The following is a 23,102-nucleotide window of genomic DNA, read 5'->3' as shown; positions in this document are numbered from 1 at the left end:
GAGAGAGAGAGAGAGAGAAGGTGTTTATTTGTTAGAAGGAATTTGCTCACATGATTATGGAGACTGAGAAGATCTGTAGTTGGCAAGTTGGAGACGTAGAAGTGCCCAGCCTGAAAGTGGGCCAGCTGAAGACCAAGGACAGCTGTTATTTTAGTCTGAGTCAGAGGCCAAAAAAGACCAAGGTCCCAACTCAAAACAGGTGGGCAGGAAGAAGTCCCTCTTCCTCACCTTTCTCTTCTATCCAGACCTTCAAAACCTGGGTGGAGTCCTCCCACAATAAGAAGATGGCTGCCTTACTCAGTGTATGGACTCCAGTGTTAATCTCATCCAGAAACACCCTCCCGACACGCACAGAACAATGTCTGACGACATGTCTAGGTACTCACCTCTTGGTCAAGTTGACATAAAATTAACCACCCCTTTCGAGGCTGAGGCTTGAGGAGCAAGAGTTTGAGCCCAGTAGAGTAAATTAGCAATTTAGTGAGATTCTGTCTCAAAATAAAAAATAAGAGTTGGGGGTATAGCTCAGTGCGTAGGCTCGGGGTCAATCCCCAGTACCACAAAAGGAGAAGAAAGAAGGAAAGAAAGAAAGAAAGAAAGAAAGAAAGAAAGAAAGAAAGAAAGAGAAAATGCCGAAAAGGAAGATTACAGGCCCACTCCTTACCAACATGGCAACATATGAACCTTCTTTAACCATATTTAATCTCTAAATAAAGACAATAACAAGGCTGGAGGTGGTTGCATGTGCTTGTTACCTTAGCACTCGAAAGGCTGAGGCAAGAGAATAGAACAAGGGCTAGACTACCTAAAAGAACTTACCTCAACAAACGAAAATGATAGAACAAGGACATAGTCCTGTCAAACACAATACAATTATCCTGTGTACAGTTAAAAGAAAAACACACTAGGCCAGACGTGGTGATGCTCTGTATTCCCAGCAGTCAGGAGGCTGAGGCCAGAGGGTCCCTATGAGTTAAACACTAGATTGGGCTACAAAGTGAATTCAAGGCCAGCCTGAACTGCATAGTGAAACCCTGTCTCAGAAAGACAAAAGCAAAACAAAACAAGAAAACAGGCCGGGCGTGGTGGCGCACGCCTGTAATCCCAGCCCTCGGGAGGCTGAGGCAGGAGGATCATTGTGTGTTTCAGGCCAGGCCGGGCTACAAAGTGAGCTCAAGGCCAGCCTGTACTGCATAGCAAGACCCTGTCTCAAAAAGACAAAACAAAATAAAACAAAAACAGAACACAGGGGCTGGGGATTTATCTCAGCAGTACAACACGTGCCTGGCAAGCACGAGGTTGTGAGTTCGATTTCTGGTACCGGAAAAAAACCAAAACCAAAACCAAAACAACAAAAACAACCACAGTAACCTCTTACCCAGAAGAGGTAAAGTCCTTGGGTGGCGTGTTTTGAAAACCTATAATTCAAATATTATGATGTGGAATTAACCAAATATTATGGTATCAAATCGATCCATCTCATGTTACATGGCAAAAGCGGGCAGAAAACAAAGGTGTGTGCTTACCACGGACGCACACAGACACATTCACAACACAGCTAGCCGCACAGTCCTTGGCTCTGTACTGGCTACATGGTCACACCGGGCGTGCGTAGCTACTCCCTTCCGCTCCCTCTCTGTGTTTCCCGTAGCAGAACATGTGGTTCTCCACTGACCTCGATCATGGGCTTGGCGGAACTGTGAGCCACCCATGAGCTCTGCTGCGTTCCACACACTCTTGCTTACTCTACGCAGGCCACTCTTCCAGTCTCTCTTTGGAGGAAGTTTCAGTCACCTCTGTCAGCAGCTAACTTTGTACATGGGGTGTGAACCCAGAGACTTCACTGAGCTACGTTCCAGTCCTTTTTTATTCTTCATTTTGAGACAGGGTCTCTCTGAGTGGCTGGGTTGCCCAGTGCCCAGGCTGGGCTCACTTTTGTAATCCTCCTGCCTCAGCCTCTCACAATGCTGACACTGTACACCAGTACAGTGTACACCAGCTGCTGTTGCTTCTCTCTCTCTCTTCCATACACCCACCCACACACCCACACACACACCCACACACACCTTTTTTTTGGTAGTGCTGGGGATGGAAGCAGGTTCTCATGCGCTAACACTGACCAACCTCTCCAGCCCTGTAGCCCTCCAATTTCCTTTTCAGCCTGTCGGTTCAGAGCTATGACAGGACCAAAGCGGCCAGGCAGCAGCCTCAGCTCCCAGCTCTGAGGAATCATCGCTGTGTCTCCAGTGAGATAGTGTCCCACTATGCAGACCAGCTTGGACGTGAACTCACTATCCTGCCTCAGCCTCCTGAGTGTTACGATTGCAGGCACCACTGTGGAGTTAAGCCCCCTGGTCTGCAGAGCAAGAGACTGGGGGAGCAGGAAACCAGAATTTTGTGTGTGGGTCACGAGACGCAACAGTCCTGGTGCCACTGCCATTGCTCTTGATTTCTGGACAGGAAGTCCTGGCTATGGGGGAAACAACCCTGTAGATTAGAGACTGCTTCCGGGGCGGGGCCCGCCTGAGCCTTGCTGGCCTTGACAGCTCTCCAGCTCCGAGCTCAAGGCTTGCAAAGGCCGTGCCATTGTTCCCTTCTCCGCCACTTTATTAGCTGGGTTAGGCAGGTAATGTCGGGACACTGGCCCCTTGCCTCGGTTCCCTTGCTGTGAACCGGATTCTGTGATGGGGGAGGGGGCTGTGGGACGCCCTGGCGGCAGGTGAGACGCCCTGTAAGTCACGGGTGGTGGTTTTGGCAGAAACATTATGTGTAGGGAAAGCAGATCCGGATCTGCCCTTCCCCGTGTTTATTTGCCATTTGGATGTCTTCTCTCATGGTGTGTCTATTAAAATTTCTTGTATATTTTTAAACTAGGTTGTATTTTCTTTCTTTCTTTCTTTCTTTCTTTCTTCCTTCCTTCCTTCCTTCCTTCCTTCCTTCCTTCTTTCTTCTCTCTCTCTCTCTCTCTTTCTTTCTTTCTTTCTTTTTTTCTTCCTCTTTTGTCTTTTTGAGATAGGGTCTTGCTATACAGTTCAGGCTGGCCTTGAGCTCACTTTGTAGCCCAGGCCAGTCTCAAACTTGCAGCAATCCTCCTGCCTCAGCCTTAACCTCAGCCTTAGCTGGGATTATAGGCATGCGCCACCACACCAAACATAGATTGTATATCTTTTATTGATTTGTAGTAGTTAATTTTGCATTTTGGATATAAATCCTTTTATCAGTATATATATTCCAAATTTTTTTTTCTAGCCTGTGGCTTACCTTTTTTACTTTCTTTTCTTTTTTAAAAATTTTTTAATTAAGAAAGGTGTGGTGGTGCGCAGTTGTTATCCTAGCATTTTGGGAGGCTGAGGCAGAGGATTATAAATTTGAGCCCAGCCTGGACAATTTACCAAGAACCTCTCTCTAAAAAAAGCAGGGGTGGGGGAGGCCTGGAGTTGTAGCTCAGTGCCAAAGCCCTGAGTTCAATCCCCAGTGCTGAAATATCATTAAAAATATTCGCCAGGCATACCAGTGAACTCCAGCAGTCAGAAGGCTGAGAGGAGAGGACTCGAGCTCAAGGCAGCCTGGCTGCACAGACAACAACAACAGAAATAACTCGCGCAGCATAATACTCAGTCTTTCCCTTTTGGCTTTTCTTTTTCTTTTTCTTTTATAGAGCTGGATATTGAACCCAGGGTCTTGTATACGGTAGGCAAGCACTCTACCTCTGAATTACAACCTCAGCTTCTGTTTTGTTTTTGTTTTCTTGTGTACTATTCATTCTTTTTTCTTTCTTTTTTTTTTTTTTTTTGAGACAGGATCTCACTATGTAGTGCAAGCTGCTCTTGAACTTGCTTAAGTAACCTGGCCTTGAACTCATGGCTATTCTGCCTCACCCTACTGAGTGCTGGAATTACAGTACATTTTTTTTTTTTTTAATGTTTAAGAAGAAGCTGGGCATGGTAGCACATGCCTGTAATCCCAGCAGTGGAGAGGCTGAGGCTGGAGGATCCCTGTGAGTTCAATCGAGGTCAGCCTGGGCTACATCATGAGTTCAAATCCAGCTTAAATTGCATAGGGAGACCCTGTCTTGAAAAAAAGAAAAGAAAAGAAAAAGAAAAAGATATTTTCTTTTTGAAAAAGATATTTTCTTATCCTAAGATTATGAAGATGAGTTCCTACTTTTGTTTTGTTTTTGTTTTTTGAGACAGGGTCTCACTATGTAGTTCAGCCTGGATTTGAACTCACTATGAAAAAAAAAAAAAGAACTCACTATGTAGCCCAGGCTGACCTCGAACTCACAGGGATCCTCCTGCCTCAGCCTCCCGAGTGCTGGGATTACAGGTTTGTGCCACTAGCCAGGCATCACAATCAATTTTAGAACATTTTCACTGATCCATTAAGAAGCTGCAAACACTCCCATTTGTAGGAGTTTTTCCTGGCTTTGTGGAACATAGACCCAGTTAAGAGCATTTGCTTCCATCATGGCCAAAACCGAGCGTCCGCGTGTCAGGCTTAGCCCTTCACAGGAACTCTGCTAGGGCAGCAGCGTCCCGGGCTGGCGCTGGCTGGGGCGCTGTGCTGGGCACAGGGAGGAGAGAGCGCTCAGAGTGCGCAGGGCAACAAGCTCCTCTCCTGGGCCCTGCACCAGGCCAGAGCCAGCCTCGGAAAAGCTTCCACTCTGAACATACCCGCATCTGCAAAGCGCCGAGGAACCCTTCCCTGCTTTTCAGGGCTGGGGTTGGACTCACGAGACAGTGTCTGCGAAAGCGCCCTGCAGCTGGAAGGGCTGAGGGAGGCGTTGCTGTGGAGGGGCTGGCGGTTGAGCAGAGGAGCTAACAGGAATAATAAATATAGATACAAAGCGTGCCCAGCAGCAGCTACACCCCGGAGCGCGCTGTGTGCTAAGCACTGGGTGAGGCGCTGGTGTGCATTACCTCGTGGGAGTCTTACAATAGCCCGGTGAAGTAAGTGCCGCTTTATTCTTATTTTACGGATGAGGGGCGCGCTGCTTGGAGGGGTTAGGGCTGTATGGCCCTAGATGACAGCCCGTGGGGCGGAGTCGGGTGGGTGCTGCGCTTATGGGCTGTCAAGGGCTCTGACCCTCTTCACAGGGCGCTCATCACTCAAGACCGTCCGCCCCGAGGACCCCCGTTTCTGCGCCGGTTTCCTTTTGCTCCCCTGAATCTCTCTGCGCCCCCTCCCTGAACTCCCGGTTCTTCTCGCAGCTTCACCAATCAGGTCCAGGACGGACGCAGAGCCGCTGTTTCCATGGTGACATGGGGAGGCTGGTACCCAGCCGCGCGCAGGCGGTGCAGGGAGCTGGCTCCGGGGCCGAAGGTGTGGGCCCAGCGCGGCTCGGGGGAAGAGCTCGATAGGGAAGCCGCGTGGGGACGGCCGGACCTCCCTGGAGGCCGGAAGAGCCCCCGCGCCCCTGCGTCCTCCAGCTAATCCGGGAGGAGGGCGCAGCCCGGGAGAGAGGCGTTCTGAGCCGAGCCGCCCGGCCCTCGGCGCTGGGGAGGGAGCGGGCGTCGGCGGGGGAGCTGTGCCCGGTCGGCGGGGGGCGCTGTGCCCGGTCGGCGGGGGTGTTGTGCCCGGTCTGCGGGGGCTCTGTGCCCGGTGCGGCTTCTGCCCGGTCGGCAGGGGGCGCTGTGCCCGGTCAGCAGGGGGTGCTGAGCCCGGTGGAGGGTGCATGCCCGGTCAGCAGGGGGCGCCGTGCCCGGTTGGTGGGGGGGTGCTGTCCCCGGTCGGCAGGGGGCGCTGTGCCCGGTCAGCAGGGGGTGCTGAGCCCGGTGGAGGGTGCATGCCCGGTCAGCAGGGGGCGCTGTGCCCGGTCGGCAGGGGGCGCCGTGCCCGGTTGGTGGGGGGGTGCTGTCCCCGGTCGGCAGGGGCGCTGTGCCCGGTCAGCAGGGGGCGCTGAGCCTGGTCGGCGAGGGGCCGGGCTGCGCGGGCCGCTTTAACGCGTCCGGCAAAGGCTTCCCGCATCGACCCGCCGCAAACACGCAGAGGCCCCAGCCGCGAGGAGGAGGCTCCCGCCTGCCTCCCGTAACTGCTCCCCGAGCGGCGGCGACTGCACGCGGACGCCGGCAATCGCGGCGAGTTTGCGTGGATGCCTGCGCTCTGGGGCTGTCTCAGATCTGTTGAGATTATGGTGAAAATACAGACTACGTCCCAGAAGTAGTGCATTATGGCACGAACGTTTTCATGTGACTTCAGGACCTCCTGAGCCCCCAGAACCTCTTGGACTCTAGATGCGAGCCCCGCATCGTGTGCGCCTCCGTGCGTGCGAGTGCGTGTGCGAGTGCGAGACCCAGGGCCTCACACATGCCAGGCAAAGGCTGCACGTTGCGCTGCACTCCGAGGCCTTCCCTAGCTGTGTCGCACTGGTCCCGTGCTGAGCAGCAGACTAGGTGACGGTGACCCTGCCCCGACTGAGCTTTAGGGAGCAGCGGGAAGCACGGGCCAGTGGAGGCGCCCGGCGCTGGGAGACCCCACGGGCGGCCCCACCCGGCCAGGGCCCCGACAGGAGGCTTCGCGAGAGGACCTGAGGAGGAGAGGAGCGCTCTGCGGGGAAGGAAAGCGCTGTGAGGGCCCGGGCGCGAACCGCAAACCCAGAGCCAGTGCAGGCCGTGCGGGCGCAGAGAGGCCGAGGAGGCGCGGCGAGTGAGCGCCGCAGCGCTGGGGCGCGGCAGAGGCAAAGCCAGGGTTACGATGTGCAGGGCAGGGTCCACGTGGGGCGTGAGGTGGTGCGGGCGGAGCACGAAACGCAGGCTTAACGGGGACCAGGCCCAGGGCCCAGGAAGGGCGGCGGCTGCGGGGAGGTGTGTCGGGGACGTTTAGTGTGCAGAAAAGGCTCAGACTCGGAAACAGCTGAAGGGAAGAGAGGGGGCCAGCGGAGCACACCCCAGGGACACGTGTCCTGCTGGGAGTGAGCACTGGCTGGGCTGGGCTTAGTGCTGCCCACTTTTGTTTCGTCTTTTGTTTTTTGAGACAGGGTCTCTCTATTAGTTCTTGGGGCCTTGAACTGAGGACAGTCACCCTGCCTCAGCCTCCCCAGTGCTGGGATGTTTTTTCTTTTTTAAAGCAGGGTCTTGCTGTGCAGTTCAGGCTGGCCTTGAGTTCACTATGTAGCCCAGGCTGGTCTGGAACTCATAACGATCCTCCTGCCTCAGCCTCCCAGGTGTTGGTATTACAGGCGTGTGCCGGCACACCCGGCCAGTGCTGGTATTACAGGCGTGCACCACCTGGTCCCGCTCTGCCCACTTTGTTAAGTACCAGCATTATGGCCCGAGGCAGCCTTGGGTAGAAACGTGGGTTTGGGGAGGCAGCAGCAGACGCAGGCCCTGGCCCACGGTGAGGGCCTGAGGGATGGGACTGGGAGAGTGGGATGAGAGAGCAAGCATTTGTTTATTGCTGACGGTTCAGTTTATTTCACAAACACATATAGTACTTGCTGTGGGCCAAGCACTGTCCTAAACCCTTGACAAGTAATAACTCATAACACTTCTAAGAGATAGGCATGATCGTCAGCCTTATTTACAGACGGTAAACTGAGGCACAGGGCAGATAAGTAACTTGGCAAGTGAGAGAGTCAGGAAGGTTGGTCCCAGAGTCTGTGCTCTTCACCAGTAAACTCTTAAGAGGGAAGGCAGTTTCAAGAGTTAAAAACCGAACCTGGGCCTCCTACATAGGACAGGTAAGGCTTCACCTACTCCATCTCCCAGGTTGCTAGAGAAGCCCCAGGACATTGGGCAGAGCCGTGGGGACTGGAGAGGGGCACCTCGTTAAGAGATAAGCTCAGGCGGGTGCTCATTTGTATCCCACCAGCTCAGGGAGCTGAGGCAGGAGGGTTGCACATTCCAGGCCTGCCCCGGGAAATTTAGCAAGACCCTGTCTCAAAACAAAAAAGCCAGGGATATAGCTCAGAGGTAGAACGGCCTGGGGTCAAGGCCCAGTGCCACAGGGGTGTGGGGCTGGGCGGAGAGGGCGGGTGTTTCGGCAACACAGAGACTGCCTCAGCAGCCGCTGAGATGCAGCCCCGCTCTCTGGTCCACAGTATCTCTTGGCTCTTCCCTTACCGACAATCGCCCATCACCCTGCGCTTCCCTGGCCCGGGCTGCATTCTCGCTCTTGCCTCTGCCCATGCACACGCGCCCAGGCCCCTCTCAGATCCAGGCTGAATGAGATCCCCCCTGACAGCCCCTCACTGGAGGACACTCTTAAGACCTTTAAAGCCTGTGTCATCCTACAAGTTCTGTCTTCCGCCAAGTTTATTTACTTCCTACCTGCCTGCGCCATTTGGCTGTGGACTCCAGGAGGGCAAGGACCCTCTCTTTGGTCCTGGCGTAGTCTGGGTCACCTGGGTAAGTGGGTATAAGAGTTTAGAGGGCTCTCCCAGGTCGCCCGGGCCAGAGCTGTTTCTCTCATCTTCCTTCTCGGGTACTCAGTAGCAGAGAACTCACTGCTTCACCTAGGGGCCCAGTCCTTTTTTTTTTTTTTTATTTGAGGCAGGGTCTCTCTCTGAAGTTCAGGCTGGCCTTGAGCTCACTTTGTAGCCTAGGCTGGTCTCAAACTTGCAACAATCCTCCTGCCTCAGCCTCCTGAGTGCTGGGATTACAGGTGTGCACCACCATGCCCAGCCCCGGACCATTTTTTAAAAAGATTTTAATAGCAAGCTCTTCCTTTACTGAAGAAGCCTCCTGCGCCCTGTCCCTCTCTGGTCCTGGTTTGGCCCAGGGGGCTTCAGCCTTAACCCTTGCAGACTCTGCCCTCGAGCCTTCTCAGTGTCACCGGCTCGGTTTTCTCCTGGCCGTTCCTTGCCCTGGTCAGACTGTGCAAGAAATGCTCCCCTGGGTCAGCACCCATGTTTATCTTTTATTTTCACTCCCCAGCCCAGCACTGCGGGGCATGGAAAACAAAGCCGCGGGGTGAGGGAGCCGCGGGAGCAGAAAGCCAGGGAAGAGAGCGCTTAGTCTGCGCCATGGAACCAGAAGTACTTCTCTAGGAAACACTGTTACTAGCGGTGGCCGGGGGCCCCAGGCGGGTCCGGAGCTAACCCGCCACTGTCAGCTGTGTTTGGGGCCAGGTGGCCATTCTGGACCCACTTAATGCTTTTTCCCCTGTAGGAAAAATGTGTTTTGATCCCAAACAGCCAAGTTACATACATAACCCTTTAAATAACCAGCTTGCCGATTGGGCGCTGCTTCTGCAGAAGTATTTAGGTAACACTGAGTGGGAGAAGGAAGGTGTAAGAACAGAGTGGGCTTGCTCAGAAAAGTTTCCAAGAAGCTTTTGAAGGGAAGATGGGAAAATAGGAGGGGCCAGACAAGCCTGAGTTTACATCCCAGCTTCGCACTTGCTGCTGCACCTCTGGCCTGATGTACCCAATTCCCTCACAGTCCACTCTTGTGAAAGACCTTAACGTTTTTCCTTTCCTTTTTTTTTTTGTTTTTTTTTGTTTTGTTTTTTCTTTTTGAGACAAGGTCTCGCTATGCAGTTCAGGCTGGCCTTGAGCTCATTTTGTAGCCCACACTGGTCTCAAATTTGCGACGATCCTCCTGCCTCAGCCTCTCGAGTGCTGGGGTTACAGCGCGCATCATCACGCCCAGCTCTTTCTTTTTCTTGAGACATGATCTGGCTATGTCTTTCAGCCTGGCCTTCTCAAACTCACATTGATTCTCGTGCCGCAGCCTCCCGAGTGGAGTGCGGGGCTTACAGATGTGCACCACCACACCTCATCTCTTAATTTCTACCACCGGAGTTACAGGAGACGTAAGTGACAAGCTATATTGCCTTCAGCAGAGTGCCAGGCACGGACATTGGTGGCGTCATCTTTCTAAAAGGGGTCCTTCTTCTCCACATGACTAACGCACCCCCGGGCCCGCTGAAGTCCCGGAAGCGTGGATGTGCGGCTCCCAGGGCATGTGCTCGAGCACATTAAAGAGAAGACAGCCCCTGGCCTGCCCAAAGCAGACACTCCCGGGACGGAGCCCAAAGGGCCCCTGAGGAGGGGTGGGGGGCAGAGCGGGGCTGGGGCTGGGAGGTCCCAAGGACTGGAGTCCCTGCAGGTGCGTGCCTGTCACACCCGGTCCTGCGTGTGCAGAGCCTGTCCCTGGGCCTCGGGCGCTGTCCACCCCTTTCCTGCGTTGCTCAGCGGTCCCAGGCCTTGTCACTGCGCTGTCCGCCCTCTGGCCTCTCCCCGGTGCGCACCAGCTTGGCTGGCTTTCTCCTCTGGAACAAAGGAGGTGTTTGGCTCTTGGCTCCGCTACCCCACCCCCACGGCCTCCCCCTTTCCAGGAGGCCCCTCACTTCCCAGAGGCGCCTTACCACACTTGCGGGACGGGAGGCAGCCCTCCTGGTTGGCACCCCCTCTTTCTCACGGCTGGCCCTCATCCCTGTCCCCAGCGAGGCCCCTGAAGCTTTACTTGTCTGTGCTGGAGGCGGCTCCTCTCCCCATTGTCTGCCCAGGATTTGGAAGCTCTTGTTTCCATAGTAACCCCTGGGCATTTAATTAAGGGAGGAGGTCTGCATCTCTCCTAGGCTGGGCAGTTCCAAACCTCTCCCAGAAAAGATATCCTGAGGGCGCGAGGGAGAGGGGTCGTCCTCCTGCACAGCACAGCCTAATTCAGGCTTCTCCCCAGTCCAGTATGGCTCTCCTGCCCACCCCTGCTGCCTGCCACTGTATCCCCGCCTCACCCTGGAGCTAGCTGGGGGGCTCACACGCAGCCCAGAAGTCCCGTCCCAGCAGAGCAGAGAAGCCCTCCTCTCCCGACACTATTGCTTTGCTTACTGGACTGTGTATTGGGGATGAAGGTGGGAGACAAGGTCTGCTCTCTACTTTCCTTATTATAAAATGGGTTTAGGGGCTCTTTGAGCCCCCTTAAGTTAAAGATAAAATGTGTATTAGTGGATTATAGTGTGTTTCCCGGGCAGTGGGTAAACAGCTTTCATCACACCCTGCAGTGGGATGGCAACCTCAGCAGGGCCCTGGGGCTGCCACCTGCGGGCTGTGAGGCCTTAGGCAGATTACTGGACTCTGTGCCTCGCCACAGCGTGCGGGCAGGGCCGCCCCACACGATCGCGGGCACCTCCTAAAGGGTTCTTGCGGTGGGGGCGGCTATGGAGAGGGCTGCGCCAGGACCCCACACCTCCCCCACACCCACAGCCAGGCAGAGGAGGTGAGCCGGCCTGGGCTTCCGCGCGGCCCCTGGCTCCCTGCCCGCCCGGGCTTCTGCAAAGCCTCCCTCTGATGGGAAGACGGCGGCTTGGAGAGCTGGGTGGCGTCATGGGGTGGAATTTCCAGGCTCAGGTCACCGAATTATCCCGGTTCCTGAAATTCCTGTCTCAAATTTCTCCACGGTTGCTGTGACCACTTTTCCCATTTCTGGTTAGAGGGGTGTGTGCGTGTGTGTGTGTGTGTGTGTGTGTGTGTGTGTGTGTGTGTTTCCTTTTCTCTATATTTTTAGACTTTGAAGAAATGAACGCGGTTCACACCCCGGCTCCTCCCTGACCCTTTGGCTCTCGGCAGCGTGGGCGCGGGCACCTCCTCCCCCGACCGTCCTTTAACCCCGCCCCCACGCGAGGCTCACCTTCCGCTGACCGTTTCCCGACTTACCCACCGCCTCCCATCCCTCTGCCCCCGCGCCAAGTCCTGACTTGTGCTGCTTGTAACGCTGTCCTGAGCGTGTGTGACTGGGAGTTCTTAATCCTTTCTCTCTCCTAGAAGCCCCCTCACTGGGCCGTGTTTCCCCGCCCCCCTCCCGCTCTGTTCCTATGGCTTTGGCTTCTTCCACCGCCACGGCACCTGATTCAGGGGAGGAGGGGAGGCGGCAGATGAATTTAGGACCCTGCATGCCACCAGTTGCACTCCAATGGAGTTGTAGAGAGTTTTAAATAAAGACACGGGAAAAGAGTACTTAGCACAGCACCTTAGGGGCAAAGGCTGCAAGGATGGAATGCTGCTGGGCATGGTGACATAACCCTGTAATCCTGGCACTTGGAAGGCTGAGGCAGGAGGATCACCCTGAATTCAAGGCCAGCCTGGGATACATAGTGAGGTAAAGGCCAGCCTGAATTACAAGCAAGGCCCTGTCTCAAAATAAAACAAAAACAGAATAAAAGGCTGTGAGTTCAAGGCTAGCCCGTCCTACATAGTGAGACCCCTGTCTCAAAAAAAGAAAAAAAGAGAGAAAGAAGGAAGGAAGAAAGAGGCTAGGGATGCAGCTCAGTGGTGAAGGGCTTGCCAGAAGTACCCGAAGCCTGGGTTTGAGTCCCAGCACCACAAAAAGAGAAAATAAAAGCAAAGCGTGCTGGTGGCTCGTGCCAGGATTCCCAGTTGCACAGGAGGCTGAGGCAAGGGGATCACAAGTTTGGGGCCCCCGTGGGCGATTTAGCAACGCTCTGTCCCAGTGTGCCGGGAGAAAGAAGAGTTTAGGGCTCTGTGTGGTGATTCTGTTTGCTCCCCTCCAGCCCTTGCTGAGGTGGAGACTGCGGCTGGGCATGGAGGGCGGTCCCGGTGTGGATGCGGCCCGGGCTCTGGAGGTGTGAGGTCCTTGCTGAGGAAACAGGCTCCAGCAGGTTGTGGCCCCGCTAGCAGGTGGTTGTCCAAGGTCACAGGTCAGGAAGTGGTGGGGCCGGGCGCCAAGCCCCAGCCTGCCAAATGCAGAGCCTGCCAACCGCTGTGCTCCGAGGCCAGGAGCCCGGGGCTCGGCGGGAGGGGGGCAGCCGGGAACTCCCGGTTTGCTTCAGATTCGCAGTCCCCTGGAAGGCTTCCTGGAGCCTGCTGGAGAGACATGAGGTAATGCAATTAATGCCATGTCCATCTGAGAAAGTGAAAGGCAGAGAGGAAGTGGTTTGCCCAAGGTCACATCGCTGTCCAGGTGGGGCTGGAATTCAGACTGGGTGGTGCGCTCAAGCCCAAGTCAGTGTTCAACCCGTGCTGCCCCGCTTGAATCGGATGCTGGTTTTGAACTGGGCGCAGCTGCCTCTGAGTGGACTGTGTCGGTGCTCGCTACCGCCTCTTCCACCCTCTGAGACTGAGGGTTGAGGGGGACCGTGCAGGTAGAGCAGCTAGCACACAGGAAGTACACCAACATGGTTGTCTTTGTTGTGGCCACTGGCTCCAGTTCTGCCTTTCCATTGTTCTCTGCCTGGGCCCGCCAAGGGCCTCCTTCAGTGTCTGACCACAGCGGGTACACGGGATTGTGGGTAAACAACCTGACCGTCTCTGTCCTGCCCACCGGGCCACCCCAGGCGTCTGGAGCCCAACTCCAGGGTGTCCTGGAAAACTGGACTGATGGGTAGAGCCAGAGGGGCTCCGGGGCCTTTATCCAACTGCGTTTCATAGAGAAGGCCAAGGCCTAAGCGGAGCAAGAGTCTGGACAAGGGTCCTTCCTTCTAGCAGTGTCCCTGAGCGCCGGCTGCACCCCGGGCTCGGTGCCAGGCACAGTCCTGAGAAGGTCCCAGCCCTAAGGAATTTAGTGAGGGAAAGAAAAGCAACGGAAAATAGGTAAACAAAAAAATGTAAACCAGAAAAACAGAGTGATAAAGGCTACACTGAGCACATGACAGAGCAGGATCAGGTAGCGAGTTCAGTCTGGGTGACGTCTCTGGGCAGGTGACACTAACCTTCGATCAAAGGAATGAACAGGTGCCAGTTGGGAGGATCAGGAAAACACTCCTGGCAGAGGGAACAAGCTGTGAAAAGGCCCAGGGCATATGCATGCTGGGCTTGCCGGGCAGGGTGGAGAGGGAAATGAATTCACTAGTAAGTCTTGACAAACAGTCTCTTTAATGGAGTAGAAAATATTAGGTGCATTGTGCTTAGTAAATGTTTCAAGAAGCTTTAGGAGATACATAGATACAGATATAGTGTGATATATCCATTCCCCTATACCTACACATTTTTCCTATTATTTTTGTTATCTGTCTATTTATACTTTTTTTTTTGTCTTTTTGAGACAGAGTTTCACTATGCAGTTCTGGCTGGCCTTGAACTCACTATGTTCCCGAGGCTGGCCTTGAACTCGCAACAATCCTCCTGCCTCAGCCTCCCGAGTGCTGGGATTACAGGTGTGTCACCATGGCCAGCTTATCTATATACTTTTTTGTCTAGTGTAAGCGTGTTTATCTAGTGTAAGTCTGTCACAGTTTACAATATATCCCCTTTAGGGGAGATCGAACCATGTGCTTCACGTGTTAAGCAAGCACTTTACCGTTGAGCTACATCCTCAGCACTTTTTATTCATTTTGCTTGTTTTGCGATAGGGCCTCACTGCGTTGTTCAAGCTTGCCTCAAACTTTCAATCTTCTTGCCTCAGCCTCCCGAGTACCTGCAATTATAGGTGTGTGTCATAAGGCCCCGAGAATGTATATTTCTTTCTTTTTCTTTTTTTTTTTTTTTGAGAATGTATATTTCTGACTGTGACAGAAAAATCTGAAAGCTATTATTGAAGGAATAAAAATCCCACAACAGGGGCTGAGGATTTAGCTCAGCGGCAAAAGCTCCTGCCTGGCAAGAGCAAGGTCGTGAGTTCGGTTCCCGGTACCAGAGGGAAAAAAAAAAAAAAAATCCCACAACAAAAAGAAAAGACCAATGTCTGGGGTGATAGATATGCCAAAGTAACCTGATCTGATCATTATAAATTGTGTACATGTATGGAAATGTCACACTGTGTCTGTAAATGTGCAATTACTATGTGTCAACTAAGAATAAAAATATAAAGCAGTAGCCATGTCCAGGGGCTTGTGCCTGTAATCTCAAATACGCAGGAGGCCGAGGCAGGAGGCCTGTAAGTTTGAGGATGGCCTGGGCAACTCCAAAAATAACATAAGAAAAGGCCTGTGGGTGTAGAGCACTGGCCTAGTGTGTATAAAAAGCCCTGGGTCCAATCACGAGTACCGGTGATATATAGAGAGATAGAGACAGAGATAGAGGTAGAGATAGAGATAAAGAGAGAGAGAGAGACAGAGACAGAGATGATAGAGATAGAGAGATAGATATTTCTCCAAGAGTTCTGGGTCGGCCTAGACAACACAGGAAAACCTGCCTCAAAAAATAAAAAGTAGGCCGGGCTTGGTGGCACACGCCTGTAATCCCAGCACTCGGGAGGCTGAGGCAGGAGGATTGTTGTGAGTTCGAGACCAGCCTGGGCTACAAAGTGAGCTCAAGGCCAGCCTCAACTGCTCAGCGAGACCCTGTCTCAAAAAACACACACACATACACACAAAAATGGACCGTGCCGCATAGGAAGACCTTAAGCTGAGGATGGACGCCATCTATGTACTTTCTTGTTTTGTTTCCACCCTAGCAATTTACAAATAGAGAGGCTAAGTTTCCTTCCAGTCCTTTCCCCGCTCTGCCTCACTTTCAGGCAGGAAATCTGGGCAGTGGGGCAGGCCAGTGTCACACTTAGGTCCATCCTTGCCAGGCCAGAAAGGAGCTTTGTTGCCCGGGCAGGAAGGAGTGGTGGGTGAGAAGAAGGGGCCGAGCACAGATTACGGGACTTGCCACGGGGGGCAAAGAGGAAGACGGGAGAAGGTGGGCCCGGTTCAGGCTGGGCCCCATTCCCCGGCCACTGCTCTGTCCCTGGGTTGTTCCTCTTTTAGGGCTCTCTCTAGCTCGAGGGTCCCTCACCTCACACCTCATGGCCTTGTCTCAGCCTCATGCTGGTGGTACAGGAGGAGGAAGGCCCTCAGGCCTTCTCCAGTGTCCTGGCCCGTGGGTGGCCACCCTGAGTTCCTCCACTACCTTCTGCTCCTCCCGGTGCCCTGACGCCCAGCCTCCGACCCACCCGAGCAGACGGAGCTGTGCGCTTCTTCGGGGCCACTCCCCTCGGGGTCGCCTCTCTTTCTGCCCCAGCCCCAGCTCAGCCATGTCCTTCTTCCTTACCTTCTTTTTTTCTTTTTTTTTTCCAGTACCGGGAATCGAACTCATGACCTTGCGCTTGCCAGGCAGGCGCTGTGCTGCTGAGCTAAATCCCCAGCCCCTTCCTTACTTTCCTTGTGGAGTCTGCCCTAGGAGGCTTTGTTCATGCGTGTAGTCTTGTCTCTTTCTGCACCACCTTTATTCACACACACCCCACCCCACCTCGGCCCTCCTTTCCCAGGCCTCCGTCTCTCCTGTCCAAGCCATCCTGCTCTCCCCGAGTATCCCTACACTGTGGCTCTGCGTCCTGCCGCTATTTTGTATTGTAGCAGCAAGTCTTTCCAGAAGATTCTCCTTTTGCTTTTGTTTTCCCTGTCTGCTCTCTTGGTGGGTGTCAGTAGCCGTTCAGCTTCCAGGAAGAGGAGCCAAAGGGGGCTGGGAAAGGGAAAGGCAGCTCCAGGCAGCCAGGAACTGGCCGGGCCTTCTCAGCAACACCTCTGCACTTCAGAGAATGCCATAAGCAGGCAGGCTCACCCAGCATCCGGACAGGTCAAACAAAACAAGGCCTCTCGGGGATCGTATCTGAACAAAGACAAAAACAGAGAATTGTTCAAACCATTAAAGTAACCAAATATCCACCTATCCTAGCTGTGAATGCTGCTTTAAAGACAATCATAGTTTTTGCCTTGCTTAATTCTTCTACCTTCTAATTTGTTTTTGGATTTTTGAGAGAGGGTCTCCCTATGTAGCCCAGGCTATCCTTGAACTCCAGTCGATCCTCCTGCCTCAGCCTCCCAAGTGCTGGAATTACAGGTGTGCTACCACACCCAGCTGCCTTCTGGAAGTTTGAATTTATTTCTTTTCATCAGTCGGATATAGGGTGTATGATATAGGGATGATATAGGGCCTCCAGATAATCCAAATAATGTAAGGGAAATATAGCTCCCAACCTGCTAGATGTCCAGTATGCCGAGTACTCTAAAATCATAGAAGGAATTGTAGGAATTTTAGGTTAAGCGTGGGAAGAATTTATTGAGAGAAATATAGCTTCTGTCTACGAGACAGAAGGGGTCCCAAGGGGGTGGCCTGTACCTTCTGGATGAGAGTGAGATAGTCTGTTTTCTGACAGTGTCCACTACGGAGCAGCGCCTCACTCCCTGGATGTGCCTCGGTTCCGCCGCGGCGGCTGTTCTTGCTGTAACAAGTCAGTGCGCCTGGTTTTGTCTGCTGGTCCCTGGCAAGGCTCACTGACAATCAAGAGTGACGTATGGGTGCACTTGTACGTATCTCTCTCTTCAACTACAAAGTACTCCATCCTTGGATCTGAAGTGTTTGTTCGTGTGTAGCAGATTTCCCTTTCTAGTTATGCTCCCAGGCAAACGGCTCTGCCCTGTGCTGGAACTGTCTATCCAAGTGGACGAGCTGATTCTCCAGGCCTTGGCCTAGCACCTGCCCAAGTCCTTGGTCTCCCTCACCAGTCTCAGATGGGGGCTGAGGCCCAGGTCCTAGCAGACATGCACCCCAGCGGCACGCTTGCTGGTCTTGGACTTAAGTGCTCACCAGGCTTCTTGCTCATCTGCGCTTTTTTTTTTTTTTTCCGGTACCAGGTATTGAACTTACGACTTGCCAGGCAAGTGCTGTGCCGCTGAGCTAAATCCCCAGCCCTCCTGTGCGCCCTTAAACCCTAAGCTCTCTGAAGGCAGAGGCGTGTTACACCAGCACTCTAGCTGCTCTAGCCAAAATACCAGCAGTCAAAAGGTCAGGTGTTCCCAAGTGCCAGAAGCCAGAGACCCTTGAGATATGGTACGGAGCTTCACACCGCAGAGCACAGCTCCTAGAATGGGCATGACTGACCCTGGAGGCAAAGGTGCAGGGTGCGTGGGACCCCACCACACATACCAGTGACTGACCTTTGCACTGAGCGATATCCCCAGCTCTTTTTATTTATTTATTTTTGAGATAGATAGGGTCTTGTTGGGCTTGAACTTGTGATCCTCCTGCCTCAGCCTCCTGGGGTCCTGGGATTAAGGAGTGTACCAGCATACCTAGCACTTGGAAACTCTCTGCAAGAGTCCCTAGGGAGGGGCTGGGGATATAGCTCAGGGGCACAGCACCTGGCAAGTACAAGGTCCTGAGTTCAATACCCAGTACAAAGAAAAAAAAAAAACAGCCCGAAAACAAAGACGGAAAAGTCCCCAGGGCAGAGCAAGTACTGCGCTTCTGTACTCTCTGGTAAGAGTCAGAGTGAACTTTAATCCGCTACCACTCTGAATATCTTTGTGCATTATGTGACTGACCCAGATAGCAAACTTATCAGAGTAATCAAAACCAAAAAAACGACAGGGAAGCTCTCTGAGCTTTGAGCATGTGGCAACACACACACACACACACACACACACACCCCGAAGGTAGAGGATGTTGTCTAGACTCTAGTTTTCAAACTGTGTTCCCTGGCGTTTTTTCCTTGGAGGGACCCACGGAGGGGAGCAGAGGTTGGATGAGGCCCACTACGTGAGCCCCATTCTGATTCAACCAGAGAGGTTTTATTTTGTTTTGTTTTTCGTCTTTTTTGTGTTTAGGGATTGTGCCAGAGATTTAGTAAACAACATCATGGGAGATACAATCAGCAAAATCCAGATCATGGAAGATACTGTAGAACAAAGAACCTGCTTTCTTAAGGAAAAAAAGTAAAAATCTATAAAACAGATCCCTAAAGTCAATGTGTGGACCTGGTTTAGATTCTGATTTGAATAAATCAGTGTATGACACAATTGGGGAAATTGTAACACTGACGGAATTTGGCAATATCAAAGAGTTAGGCCTTTCATTTTTACTTGTGGTGATGGTGTTGTGGTTATGTTAATGGAGCCCTTTTCTTTCAGAGATGAATACCAAAATGTCTATGCATAAAAGGGTACAATATCTAAAGTTTGCTTCAAAATCATCTTGTACAGGAGCTGTAGGGGGGTGAAGTGGGTGGGGATGCCGAGGAATCAAGGTTGTGCTGATAATTGTTGGAGGTGGGTGATGGGTACATAGGGGCTCCTTGTATTATTCTTTCTACCTTTTCATTTTATTTATTTTATTGTGATACTGGAGATTGGACCCAGGACTCACACATGCTAGGCAAATGCTCTACTGTTGAACTATATACTTCCAGCCCCTATATCTTTTTAAGTGTTTGAACATTTCCTCAAGAACAAAAGCCATTTTTTAAAAAAGATCAAAGACCAGATATTGTAATGCACACTTGTAATCCCACACTGGGGAGGCCGAGGCAGGAGGACTGCCACAAGTTTGAGGCCAGTGTGGGCTCCATAGTGAGTTCAAGGCAGCCTGAACTACATAGGAAGCCCTATCTCAAAAAAAAAAAAAAAAAATTAGAATTATAACCTTATTTTTCAAAGTAATAGCTTTAGCCAGGCATGGTGGCACACGCCTGTAATCCCAGCACTCGGGAGGCTGAGGCAGGAGGATCATTGCGAGTTCGAGACCAGCCTGGGCTACAAAGTGAGCTCAAGAGCACACGTCTGAACGTCCGACACCTCCTAGTGACACAAAGTCTAAAAAAAAAAAAAAAAAAAAAAAAAAAAGCAAAAGACCACAAAGTAATAGCTTTATCAATTCATACATCATACAATTCACAAATTTAAAGTGCACAGTTTTGCAGTCACCCCCATTTCCCCCCAGTCCCGACAGACCTAGGCAACCCCTAATCTACTTCCTGCCCCTTCAGATTTCCCTGTTCTGAATATTTCAGCTCTTTTGTGCTTGGCTTCTTTCATCTCGGCATAACATTTTCAGCTGTAACATTGTTTTAAACTTTCCTGGTCTTAATATGGAAGAGACTTTTTTCCTTTGGCAGAACTGGAGACTGAACTCATGGTTTTCACACTGAGCTACATCCCCAGACCGTTTTTTCTTTTGAGACAGGGTCTCACCCGATTTGCTAATTTGCCCAGCCTGGGCTTCAGCTTGCAGTCTTCCTGCCTCCACCTTCCAGGATTCTGGGACTACAGGCATGGGCTGGGGGAAGAGCTGCCTTATAAATGTATTACTCTGGCTACAGAATTTTATCTTTTTTTTTTTTTTTTTTTTTTTGCTTTTTTGAGACAGGCTGAACTTGAGCTCACTTTGTAGCCCAGGCTAGTCTCCAACTATCAGCAATTCTCCTGCCTCAGCCTCCCGAATGCTGGGTTTACAGGCATGAGCCACCATGCTCAGCATGGCTACAGAATTTTAAATAGACAGTTGGGAGAGGTTTAAACAAAATCGGTGAAGAGGACCCAACTGTGAAAAAGGGTCTAAAAAGCCTTTCTCTGGTCAAACATCCCAAATAACGTTGAAGGAAACAAGAGCCCAGAGAGGGAAGTGATCAGCACACAGGTGACCGAGGGCAGAGCTAGGGCCCACACCCTGACCGCGCACCCTGACCGCGCGCTTTGGCTCCATCCACTTTCTGTGTTGCCTGACCTAACTCTTCCTCTCCGCCTCTCTCTGTGTCTCTGCCTCTCTCTCCCTTTCTCTCACCTTTCCCACCGCAACCCATAACATGTGACCTGTGAGGTATTTTCGGAGACACAGCTTGAGGCTGGAGGTTTTCTGCCGCCTGACCCTGAAATGCAGCCGCCCATAGAAGAATCAGTGTTGGCACCAGGCCCTAGAATTTCTACCTCAGAGGAGCCCGGGCATGGCAATCTTGTTATAAGCCAGAGGAAGCAATCTGCTTAGCAGGAATGGTTGTTTTGTTTTTGGAGACAGGGTCTCACTATGCAGTTCAGGCTGGCCTTGAACTCACTTTGTAGCCCAGGCTGACCTCCACCTCACAGTGATCCTCCTGCCTCAGCCTCCCTGGTGCTGGTATTACAGGAGTGCAACGGGAACAGTGTTTAAAGTGTTCTGGATGTGCTGTGGAGTGGCTGGTGGAGGGCTGTGTGAGGGGACGGGGGAGAGAACGTGCTGTGAAGGACGACACCTGTGTGCTTGTGTAGGAGGGAACCTCGTGGGGTGAGAGGACGCCAGGACCCTAGGATGCCTCCAAGACCGAGTTCAGAGGAGACACGGAGGACGGGCGGTACCGAAGGTCCAGGCTGAGGAGCCTTTGACCTTCCAGCTGTTCTGGAACTTTCCCAGGCCGGGTTTCTGGGCAGCTCAGAGAGGCTGTCTGGACACTGAAAAGGGGCAAGAAGAGGACAAATTCCACAGATGGAGTATTGCCTGCGGGCTGAGGGTGAGGCCTGGGGGAAGAAGGGAAGGAACTTCCAGACAGCTGGGAGAGGAGGTGAGCAGCTCCTGGTGGCCTCTGCCCAGCTGCTGACCCTGGGGCTTGGAGGCTTACGGAGGTGGCGAGTGCGGTGCGGCCTGAGCCCCAGGGCCGGCCACCAAGCAGCTTGGACCTGGAGGCCGCAGGGACGCTGGCATGGCTGCACTCCCGCGCCGCCTGTAACGGCTCTGGAGCTGTTCTTCCCAGAGACCTGTCCCTGTGGGCCTGGAGAAGCCTTTCAGTTCGCCTCTGGGCAGATGTCCCTGGTTGTGGCAGCAGTGCCCGTGAATAAGAGTGAAGACGCACAGGTCTCTGGATGCCCTGCGGTGCCGGGCTCATGCAGGTTAAAAGCCGCCCTGGACGGCTTTACGTTTGCCCAGCACTGGTCCTCCACTTCCGCATCCCCTGGAGGCCGCACTTGGACCCTCTCAACTGCGGTCTTCGTCTCAGCTCTGTCTGGAAGGAAGGCCCGGAAGATGGAAGGGCACTGAGGGCCAGAGCCGACAGGCAGCTGTTGGCTCATCCCAACCTCAGCCCTCAGGAGTAGGTGCTTCCTCCTCACCCCCTCTCCTCCTCTCCCTCCTCCACTCCCTTTGTTCCCCCCCATTTCTGTTTTTTTAGGGACAGGGTTTTACTATGTAGCCTACTCACGGCTATCCTCCTGCCTCAGCCTCCAGAGTGCTGGAATTACAGGTGTGCGCAACCATGCCCAGCCAATAGCCCTCCAACTTCTAATCCCGTTGTCCCAGCCAGTCTTCTTGGCTGGACTTTAACCAGGTGACACACATTAATGCATCAGGGTCAGCTGACGTCAACCTGGAACTAGACCCGCACTTGATTCATCCAGGAAGCTGAGCCCAGGGAGGAGAACAAACACCTTGAAGGATCTTGCTAGGCCTGCCGAGGGAAGTTGGCCAATGGACAGTGGCTTTGTTTTGCTGTCTTCCTGTCCCCCATCCTTCTGCTTTCTCCCTCCTTCCTTTCTCCCTGCCTCGCTCTGGGTCAGCAGCTGTGCTTTGTTTATTCATTTGTTTGGGTCAGTGTGATTCCTGAGGAAGGGACTTGGGCTTCCAAAGCGGGGACAGAGGAGCCAGGCGCGGCAGCACATGCCTATAATCCCAGTCTGGGGGAGGCTGAGGCAGGAGGATCACCACGAGTTTGAGGCCAGCCTGAGCTCCACAGTGAGTTCAAGGGCAGTCTGGACTACCTAGGGAGACCTTGTCTCAACAGCAACAACAAGGAGGTGAGGAAGACTGCAGGACTGATGTTGGGACGACAGAAGAGGGAACTGCTTGGAACAGGAATTAGAATAAAGCTGTCAGAGGGGTCTGGGGCCAACCTGCCCCCCAGGTGATACCTCCCCACAGTTTAGGCAGGGCCTGTTCTCCTTGGACAGCGCCCGCAACTTCAGCGTGGCCTCACTTCCTGCTTCCGTGGCTAGTTTATGGTTCGGGACGCTACCTGTTGGACACTTGCTTCACCGGATTTTGCTTCAGGTCCTTCCACCCTTCCAAATACAAAACACGAAACAGCACGGGAAACCCCTTTCAGAAGGCAGCAGCCATGCGGCTTTAAGAGAAAGGGAGGCGAGGAAGAAGGCGCTGACTCAGATCCTCTTCTCATTGGCTGCCGGAGGGGATCCCACTCTCAGGGATTGGCCTGGACGGTGTCCGCCTCCTCTTGCGATTGGCTCAGCCGGGAGATATAAGGGGCTGCGCGGCCTCCTCCTCAGTCCAGGCGGGCAGGCGTCGGGCTGCGGCGGTGCGGAGCGCCTGGCGGGCCCCGGTCCTTCGCCCCAGCCCGAGCCCGAGCCCGAGCCGCCCCGCGCAGCTGCAGCCATGAGGGAGAGGCGCGCGCCGCAGCCGGTGGTGGTCAGGTGCAAGCTGGTGCTGGTGGGGGACGTGCAGTGCGGGAAGACGGCGATGCTGCAGGTGCTGGCGAAGGACTGCTACCCCGAGGTGAGCCCGCGCCGGCCCCGGCCCCGGCCCGCCG

General features: G+C 53.3%; 1 protein-coding gene across 1 annotated transcript in view; it reads left to right on the top strand.

Moving 5' to 3' along the window:
- Positions 1-22,830: 22,830 nt before the first annotated feature.
- Positions 22,831-23,102, top strand: part of Rnd1 (Rho family GTPase 1) — a gene marked incomplete in the record, with an annotated part of 5,903 nt that continues 5,631 nt past the window's right edge. Inside the window, 1 exon segment of the mRNA XM_013505644.1 lies at positions 22,831-23,068. Coding sequence (XP_013361098.1) covers positions 22,949-23,068 — 120 coding nt within the window.

Source organism: Chinchilla lanigera, unplaced genomic scaffold (assembly GCF_000276665.1).
Source record: "Chinchilla lanigera isolate Chin_1 unplaced genomic scaffold, ChiLan1.0 scaffold00099, whole genome shotgun sequence".
In the NCBI taxonomy this organism is placed as follows: domain Eukaryota; kingdom Metazoa; phylum Chordata; class Mammalia; order Rodentia; family Chinchillidae; genus Chinchilla; species Chinchilla lanigera.
This window is presented reverse-complemented; position numbering and strand designations above follow the sequence as displayed.